The sequence below is a fragment of the Microtus ochrogaster genome, chromosome 10, assembly GCF_000317375.1.
Source record: "Microtus ochrogaster isolate Prairie Vole_2 chromosome 10, MicOch1.0, whole genome shotgun sequence".
NCBI lineage: Eukaryota > Metazoa > Chordata > Mammalia > Rodentia > Cricetidae > Microtus > Microtus ochrogaster.
This window is the reverse complement of record NC_022016.1, coordinates 74,647,143-74,657,346: the sequence shown is the minus strand read 5'-3', so window position 1 is coordinate 74,657,346 and position 10,204 is coordinate 74,647,143. Positions and strand designations below refer to the sequence as shown.

The window sequence follows — 10,204 nt, the reverse complement described above, 5'->3', positions numbered from 1 at the left end:
CCAAACGTTCCATAACCCTCCCCAGTGAGTCCTCAACAAATACAAAAGAATGCAGAGGCTTCCTAACCTGAGCCATACATTTCAGCAAATTTTTTTTTTTTTTTTTTTTTTTTGAAGGGGGGAATCCCACTGTCCTCTCCAGTCACTGGATGAACTTAGGTGGGAGAAAAGTGAACTGTAGGATTCAAACACTGCCATGGAGTTTCTGTGTGTGCATGTATATGTCAGTGAGCCACAAAGATCCTTCTGTCCCTGTCTCACCAGCACTGGGTTTACATGTGGGTGCCACCTTGTTCCACATCTCTGTGGGTGCTGGAGAGCAAGCTCAAGTCTTAACACTTGTATTGCTAGAGAACTGAGCTCTCCCCACCCTCTGAGGAGTCTTTGAAATGCTGATTTCACAGCTGCTCTGGCCAGGATGAAAAGCTACAACCCTGCAAGTAGATGTTCCGGAAGAAAGCAGCTGAACACCAGCACTGGCACCTAAACACACTTGGAGGGGTTTACTAGTTCCTGTTTGTTTAAAACTAGGGCGTGACAAACTAGCAGAGACAAAAAACTCCTGACTTCGGCGGGCATTCATTCCACTCGACAGGAGAGTCCAATGGAATGCTGTCGGAAAACATTGGTTCATTCCCACTTCAGCTGTCTCTGGCTCATTTGTTGCTGACCCTATGCTCCAGTTCCCTTATCTAAACTCTCTTGTTCTTTCAGGCGTAACTAACACCCAACTTTGACATCTCAACACTTTTAGTCTCCTATTCTAAATGGCCCCAGAACCATATGAAAGAAAGTAAAGAAATACTTTAAAAATAAATTATTGAGCAAAATAAAACAAATAAATGAATTCAATTCTGTTTTATCCATACAGCCACTTTCTCCAAGATTGGTTTTTTAAAAAGAGCCTAATTAATAATACATTTAGCTAATAATATTATTGAGAATAATCTCTAATGGTTAAGAAGGCAAAAGGCTGCTAATACCATGAGGATATTCATCATGAATAATTCATACTAGGAAAGTTTAAAAACTAAATTGGGCTCACTAAAGATAATCTTATCTCTAAAAAGTATGTACACTTACCATAATTTCTTCGTTTTGAAGCTGCCCCTCCGTGTGTACCAAATCTAAAACACAAATTTAATAAAAATAGATTAAGGCTCAAAGATATGAGGATAGCTATGGAAATTTGTGAGCAGCAAAATTGATTATTTGGCAAACTATAAGTTAAAGTCAGATTGAAAGAAATTATCATTACTTAGGGGTTGATTTGATATAGACATTTGACTTTAAAACAACTAATGAGCTATAAAATACACTAGTCAGTATAAACAAAAGACAATTCAAATGCAAATATAAAGAAAGAAATTGATAAAATGTAGAGGTTCTCCCCCTGCTTTTATTGATCAAGCTCCTAACAGTAATTTCAGACTTTTATGGAAGAAACCATCTTTCCCACAGGAAAACTTCACTGTGAGGCAGAATGGCTATAACATGATCTCTCCTGACACTTAAGTTTAATAATATACAACTGGAATAATTTACTTAACCATGAGTTAATTATTTTGAGTATTCAGAAGTGTGAACTATTTAATTAATATAATAATACCTTTTGACATTAATGTGTTCCAAATAATGTACAGAATTTCAAAAGCTACCCAGGACCAAAGGGGAAGACTTTGGGAAGTAAGATCCCAGAGACCTTTTCTCTCCATCCTAATGCTTTTCTTAGACAATGAAAAACTATTATCCCATGCTTTCCTCTGTGCCTTCTCCTCTAGTTATGCTGCCAATCAGTAAATGTTTTCCACTTTCTAGCTTGGTATCGGGTACATACCTGGAATCCCAGCACTCAGGAGCCTTAGGCAGAAGGATTGATAACAGTAAGTTCGAAACCAGCCTAGGCTACATACAGAATAAAAACATGTATAAAAAGCGGGGTGGGAGGTGGCGGGGAGGGGGACGATGAAGGTGGGGGCTGAAGAGATGGCTCAGTGGTTAAGAGCACTAAATATTCCTCTGGAGGACCGGGGTTCAGATCCCAGAACCCACACAGCAGTTCACAACTGTCTATTAACTGCAGTCTCAGAGGCTCTGACGCCTACCTTCTAGTCTCTGTGGGCACCAGATGTGGATGTAGTGCATAGATACCCAAGCAGATAAAATATCCATACACATTAAATAAATAATTCTTTTTTAAAAAAATTTAGGTTGTTTTTTTCTGGAATTTTATGTTTATACTCTTTTTCTTATTTATCTGTAAGTTAAGTTTATATTGTGGTAAGGCTAAATCTAGGTTTCTGTAACCAATACCCATGCCCTGGTCTAACTACATGAACAGCAAGCAGACTGCTAAAGTAAGAAACCAGTTATGAACTAGTCTCGTTCATACTTCCCACATCACCCACTACTCTCAAACTCTAGGCCTTCCTGGAGATCCATGTAATAAATTAGCTTACTTCTTGATATTTTCCTCGGAGGAACTAGGTTACAACCTAATCTGCTGTGTTCTAGTAGTTTTTGCTGTCCCTCTGGCAATACATCTATTGATCTACATTTGCCTGGTTTACTAGGTTTATGTTTTCTTTTCTCGCTATAGTTTTATGTGTTTTTATTCTACTGTTTTCACGATATTTTCTAAGAGAAGGAGATAAACACATGAAGTTATTCTGTATGTTTGTGCTTAAATGGATAGCAATTTAGTTGGTTATGTTTATAGAAAATAATTTTTTTTTTTAAAACTGGGACTCAATATGTCATGCTGGGTAGCCTAGAAAGATCTATGTAGATAAAGCTGGCCTCAAACTCAGAGATCTCCCTGCCTCTGCTTTCTGAATTCTGGGACTGAGGACATGTGCCATCATGCCCCGCTTAGCTGATAATTAAATAGTACCATTAATCAGGAAAAAAAGGTACAAAACCAACATATGTTTGTCATACATAAGCCATTAGCTCACAAAAGTCTTAAATATATCTCTATTTTTTTTTTAAGTTTTTAGTTTTTCAAGACAGGGGTTCTCTTTGTAGCTCTGGCCATCCTGGAGCTCGCTTTGTAGACCAGGCTGGCCTTGAACTCACAGAGAGCATCCTGAGTGCTGGGATTAAAGGTGTGCACTACCACTGCCCAGTTTCATCCCTATTTTTGAAAATGTTAATTGTTATATAAACAGCACATGAAGAAGACTACAAAATATGTGGTTTTTTTGCTTTATCTGTGTTAAAGAATTATTAAATCACATTTATTTACCAAAATGCAGTTGAACTGATAGCATAGAGTCAGAGGCCAAGAATCTACTCACTCATACTCAGAACAGTACTGGCAACATACACACCTTTTTCAACCCACTGCTCAAAATCGAATGGCTCTTTAGATGTGGTCTTTTCAATCCTCAAGGTTCGCACTGGCATTATAAACAGAATAGAGATGTTAATTAGCTATTTAATTCCATTTTTTTGTTTCTGTTCTTCTTTTCCCTGCTACTTGACTGCCATAAATTGATGGGTATTAATTACACAAAGTGCTAGGACCAGGAAGGAATAACACATTCTGGATGCTATGACTGTTTTTAAGTCCCTATGGCAAAATATAACACTGTATAATGGCAATCTTGCCAGTGTTTATCACTACAGAGCACAAATCTAATAGAGCTTTTCTGAATCTGGCTATGATACTTCTGGTAGCCATGGTCATAAGCCTTTATGGAGAACAGGCTTTGAGTCAGGCATGTTTGTTCATTCTCTCTTGGCTGAAGTCTTTATGAGAAAGGTATTACTAACCACTTTCCTGATGAGGACACAGGCTTACAGTGCCAGGCAAGGTGTCCAATGGACTAAAGCTAGCAAATGCAGACAAGAGTCCACACATGAGGCCTGCCTGGCTGTAGAGTCTCCACATTCATATCAGAAGCATACCAAGCATCAGTTAACTTCCTTCTGCACAGGCTTTCCTCCATTGTCCCCACATGACCCCCAGAACCATCCTTCCCCTTCTCTGTCCTATTCTGGAGGGGCTGACTTCTATAGATTATATCTCCTGGACTAACTTACCAACTAGCTTCTCTGTGGAGTTGGCTAGAGGCATGCACCAAAAGATTGGAGGAAAGAATACTTTATCTACACTCTGTCCTGATTCACGCCATGTCTTTGATAGTGGTCTTGTCACTTCAAGACTAAAAAAGCTCCTGCTAGCCAGACCCACTGCTAGTACAATCCCCAAATCTCCCTGGGCTTTAGTAACACTTTCCTTTCCTTGTCCCAGGACAGCAGTGGCTCCCTGCTGTAGCTAGTTTCTGAGGGCCATTATCCCTTATTCATTCCTGCAGCCCAGGCCAGGATTTCATAAGTAGATCTATTAATAAAGTCTCTTCATTGGAAACATCTGGGATCTATTCTGTTTCCTGCCATGATTTTGTCTGATACACTGTATTACAGATAAGACTTGATGTTCCAAGGGGAGAATCTACTCTTACTCCTCAGAAAATATCATCAGTAATAGACGAATCAAAACTATCCAATGGGTATAATTGGGGTTATCAGATTTACAGAAAGAATCTGAGAACTACAGGCTAAATGAACCTAGGATGAAGATGTCATAGAACCTAGTATCTTGGCAAGCCAACTTCTAGCATTCCTAACAGAATCTTCTGCCAAAGACTTTCACGTAGTAAACTGCATGGCGATTACGATGTGCTTTGGAAGGGTCTCAAATGAACAGGGTAAGAGCGGCTAATTGTGCTGAAGGTAGCCAACCCACCCATACTTCCCACCTCCCGTTTCAACAATGAAACTCGGTCCCATGCTGTAAAGAAAGACTAGTCTTTTGCCAAAAGTTGACATCTGTCCTCTGCCTATAGAAAAACTAAAAGAATAATAAAAATTTAAGTGTGATTTGCTTACCTAAGTAACTTTGGATCATGAGTTTTTCAATCTTTACGTGTTTGTGAAAACAAATAATGAACTCCTGGGGAAACATACCCGTGGTGGTCCAAAAGGTTTCTGGATTCCTAATGGTAATTTTAAAGGAATAAAAGGAATAAACAGATATAAAAATGTAATCATAATGTTCTAATGAATAAATATTAAAAAGTTACTGTCTTATTTTAGAATCCTTTTCTACCTTAGTTCTGCCTATAATCTCCCCAACTTTAGTACTTTAATTGACAGATATTCTCTTCTTATGCTGAAACTGAACTGATGTCACTCTCATCTAAAAGGCTCCAGCGTTCCCCTGCTGACTATAAAGCCAGCCTCTTCAGTTCCGTCGTTAAAGTATATCGCCTCCCATCACTACGTCACCCCATCACTGCTGCCACAGCCAGCTGCTTACTACTCTCCAACACATCATGCAGACACATGCTTCTATACCGAACCTAATGAGTTCTCTTGACCCCAAAGTCCTTCTTCCTCTTGCAAAAGTTTATGGTCCCTTCTCCAACGCCAGCTGATGAGAATCATGTCCTCTGTGCTTTTCAATTGTCTCACAGCATCCGTTCCCACCCTAGACACGTATCTCTTGTGCTTTTATGACTCCTGTGGACCCAGGCACTTGCCTTTCGGTATTTTTAACAGGCTCTTATTTTTTAAAGATTTACTTATTTATTAAGTATACAGTGTTTTGTATGCACACCAAAAGAGGACATCAGATCTCATTATAGATAGTTGTGAGCCACCACGTGGTTGCTAGGAATTGAACTCAGGACCTCTAGAAGAACAACCAGTGCTCTTAACCTCTAAGGCATCTCTCCAGACCCAACCTTTCTTTATTTTTATGTTCTTAATAACTACTATAGTAGGGGACCCATAGTATATTAACTATGTTTGCTGGGAAAAAAAAACATGAAGTTCAATTCAGGTCTCATATACACACACTTTATATATATACATATATATTACATATATATATTAAAGACATTTGTATAGTCAATATGATATGTGAAATAGTCTATTGCAGGTGTTGGTGTAGAATGTCTGTCTTTGTGTTGCTTTCATTGGTTAATAGAAAAAACTGCTTTGGGCCCTTCATAGGGCAGAATTTAGGTAGTTGAGAAAAATTAAATGGAATGCTGGGAGGAAGAAGGCAGAGTCGGAGAGACACCATGAAGCTGTCAGAGTCAGACATGCTGAATTTTACCTGGTAAGCCACTGCCATGTGGCAATAAACGGATTAATAGAAATGGGTTAAATTAAGATGTAAGAATTAGCTAATAAGAAACTAGAGCTAATGGGCCAAGCAGTGATTTAATTAATACAGTTTCTGTGTGATTATTTTGGGGCTAAGCTAGCCAGGCGGCCAGGAAGAATAAGTGGGCCCTCCTCCTACAAGGTATGACATTGGCTAAAGGAATAATCATTTCTATTTTAACAATGTAAGCCTTTTCTTTCTTTTTTTGGGAGTAAAAGTTAAATACAATAAAATTTAAGTGTAATGAGTTTTGATAAATGTATATTCTCATGTAACTGATTCACTAAGGTAACCAATACCCCCTGTGAGGATAGAGAACATTCCCATGACTTCAGAAATTCCCTCTTTCTTCCAGACAATTTCTACACTCCCTTAGTCAACAACTGCTTTGATTTCTATCATAGATCACGCAATGGTTTACGCAATGAACATTACTTTATTCATTCCTTTGCAGTTTCTTTTTCAGTGCTGGGGCGTGAACCGGAGACCTTGCATGTGCTAGGCAAGGGCTGTACTGCTGAGCTACATCCTTAGCTTGTTCTGTCCCTGCCTTCCCCCCACTCCCTGGCCCAAGATGGAGTTGCTCTGTATAGCTAGCTGCCTTGAAACTCACTCTGTAGACCAGGCTGGCCTTGAACTCACAGGTATCTGTCTGCCTCTGCTCCTGAGTGCTGGGATAAAGGTGTGCGCCTCCACTGCCAGGCGTCTGTATAGTTTTTTTGAAGCAAGGCTTCCCTAGGTTGCTCAGGATGGCCTGAAACTTGCTACACATCTGAGGATGACCTTGAACTGTTCATCCTCCCGCTTCACATCTCTCCACTTCCCAAGTGCTGGGCTTACGCGTGTGCACCACCACACTCCGTTTTATACCATTCGGGAACTAAACCCATGCTTCATGCATGCAGGCAAGCACTCTACCAACTAAGCCACATCTCCAACTGCTAAGTGAAATTCACAAATCGTTACTTCCAATTAATATACAGCAATACAATTTATTTTAATAACCCCTTGATTTTTTTGCATCCACTGAGTTTACTTACTAGTTCTACTAATCTCTCCCCCTCCCTTTTATCTTTCGAGTCAGGAGGTTGATACAGGGTTTAACTATGAAGCCCAGCTTGGTCTTATCTTCCTATCCCAGCTTCTCAAGTGCTTGGATATAGGCTTTTGCCATCATGGCCATTTTTTTTTTGTTTTGTTTTGTAAATTTTATGAAGACAGCCACATAATGTGAGAACAGACAACTTTGCTGTGTTTCTCATCTCTCTCCCTTTTATGTCTGTTCCCATCTTACTGTACTCACTAAGATCTCCAGAAGACAGAACCAGCAAGAACTTTTCCAATCTGAGGGGGAAAGCATTTTCAGTTTTACCACTGAGCTAAAAAGGTCTTATATGTCTTTATTAGACTGAGAGATCCTCTTATCTTAGGGTTGACAGCAGATACCAAGATGAACAATGGAGTTTGTCAAATGCTTTCTTAATATAAGATTTTTTTCTTTCTTTTTTAAAAATTCTATATACAGTGCTCTGTCTGCATGTATGCCTGCAGGCCAGAAAAGGGCACCAGATCTTACTACAGATGGTTGTGAGCCACCATGTGGTTGTTGGGAATTGAACTCAGGACCTTTGGAAGAACAGGAAGTGTTCTTAACCACAGAGCTGTCTCTCCAATCCCAGCTCTTTTAAATCTTGAGGCAGGGATCATACATATAGCCCAGGCTACCCCCAAACTCATTATGCAACCAAGATGAGCCTTGAACTTCTGATCTTGCCTTTATCTCCCCAATGCTGGGGTTATAGACATGTGCTCGTTCTACTAATATGTTCTAAATTTCACCTTGTATTCATGTGATATTATGAATGGATCAGTCTTGTTTTCCCAGGGTAGACTATACTTTTTGAATTCAGTTTTTTGGGTTTTCTTCATTTTTTGTTTGTTTTTGTTTGGTTGAGACAGGGTCTTACTACAAAGATCAGGCTGGCCTCAGCCTGGAACTCATGATGATCCTGCCTCAGCCTCTCCAGTGTGGGGATTACAAGAATGTGCTACTATGTCCAAATCAATTTAAAATATTTTATTAAAAATTTTCAATTTACTTTTAGAAAGAACAATGGTCTTCAATATTCTTTCTTGCGATGCTCTTCCTGGTTTTAATAACAGAAAAAATGCTAGCATAATACTTGATGGAAAATCTCCCCTTCCCATCTGTTGAGGGTTGATTTCAGGCAGCCTAAAACATGGTAGGCAAGTACTCTATCACTGAGCTATTCTCCAGCTTTATTATTATAAGGGTTTGTAAAACATTGGTATTTCTTATTTGAGTGTTTGATAGTTTCTGTAATGGGTAGGAGTTTGTTCTAGTTTTCTACTTCACCTTGTATCATTTAATTTTTAAGTTTTATTTTATTGTATGGGTGTTTTCCTGTCTGTATATCTGTGCACCATGTATCGAGTGAGGTCAGAAGAGGGCATTGGATTGCCTGGAATGGAGTTACAAACTCCTGTGAGTTGTCACATGGGTGCTGGCAACTGAACCAGGATCTTCTGCAAGAACAGCCAGTGCTCTTAACTGCTGAGCCATCTCTCCAGCCCAACCCCCTGTCATTTTTACAGTTTAATTTATCAGCTTGATTTTGTTATTTATAATGTAATGGCTATTTTTTTTCAGACTTTGTATGAATATGGTTTCTTTCTTTTTAGTACCGAATATTTATGCTTTCTGTATTTGTTTGCTTGTTGAAACAGTTTCTTTATGTAGCTTTGCTGGCCCTGAATTTAGGAGTCTCCTGCCTCACCTCCTGAGCACTAGAATTACAGATTAGAGCTGGAGATCATGCTCACAGCTTCACGCATGAGCAGGTAAGCAATCTACTAACTGAGAGACATCCACAGCCATATTATATTTACTTCCATTTTCTTTGGGTCTAATTCGTTTCTTTTTCTAGATTCCCAAGTTGAAATTTTATATTGGTTTTATTTTTTTCACTTTTTCAGACAGGGCCTCCCTATGTAGCCCGGAGGTCTTCTGGGTACTAAGATTGCAGGGGTGAGCTAGCACTCCCAGCTGAGAGCATTCTCTTCATGACTTCAGTCTTCTGAGATCCACAAGACTTATTTTCAGTCCACTTCAGGGAAATTCAATGTGCGCTTGTTTCATATCCCAGCGATGACAGTATTTCAAGTCAATTAATCAAGATAACTGAGAGCATTGTTGAGATCATCTGAATCTTTATTGACTCATGTTGTTCTAGCTTTATTGAGAGACAAATGTTAAACTATACAACTATACAACTGCAGAGCTCATTCATCTTCCATACATATATTAGACACATGTAGAATTGTAACTTCCTAAGTAATTGATCCTCTTACAGTATAAAATAACCCTTTATTCCTAGAATCTTGTCTTGTTTTCTACTTTATTATGAATGTAGCTAATCCTTTTTCAAATATATAGTTTGCGGGGAAGATAATTTTTTATTTACTCACTTTCAACCTATTCACATTTAAAATTTTTGATTATAGTTTCTTGTGTGTGTGTGTATGTGTGTGTGTGCGTGTGTGTGTATATGTACACACACTCTTTCTGAAGCCAGTTTTCCTTCACCGTCTAGGTCTCAAGGACTGAACTCAAGTTACTATGCCTGGTGGCAAATGCCTTTATCTGCTGAGCCATCTCACTGACCTCTATGCAGGGGTTTCTGTTTTAAAGAATGTTAGCATTTAATTAATCTCCTTATGTGGCTTCAAGCCATCAGGACACAGAAACTCCCAAAACCCTTAATCTCCTCAGCTCTTCTTCTCAAGCATTTGGCTTTCATGATAACAGGTTGCTAAGGGAGCGTTCTCTTCTACAGAACAATGTGGTATCAGGATCATACTACATCAGTGATTGGGTTAGCTCTGGTCATGTTTTTGGCAGCAGACTGCTCACTGATCAATGTCCACAGTTTATCCAGGTTGACAGAGCAGAAGCTCTGGTCCTTTTTTTTTTTTTTTTTTTTTTTTTTTTTTTTTTTTTTT

At 39.0% G+C, this 10,204-nt stretch overlaps 1 protein-coding gene across 3 annotated transcripts in view; it reads right to left on the bottom strand.

The window, feature by feature from the left end:
* Positions 1 to 10,204, bottom strand: part of Hspb11 (heat shock protein family B (small) member 11) — a 64,340-nt gene that overhangs the window by 36,947 nt on the left and 17,189 nt on the right. For all 3 annotated transcript variants that reach the window (XM_026781880.1, XM_026781879.1, XM_026781881.1), the window contains exons 3-5: positions 4,897 to 5,003; positions 3,333 to 3,401; positions 1,084 to 1,127 (exon numbers count right to left, since the gene is read on the bottom strand). In XM_026781880.1, coding sequence (XP_026637681.1) covers positions 1,084 to 1,127; positions 3,333 to 3,401; positions 4,897 to 5,003 — 220 coding nt within the window. The remainder of the gene's footprint in view (positions 1 to 1,083; positions 1,128 to 3,332; positions 3,402 to 4,896; positions 5,004 to 10,204) is intronic.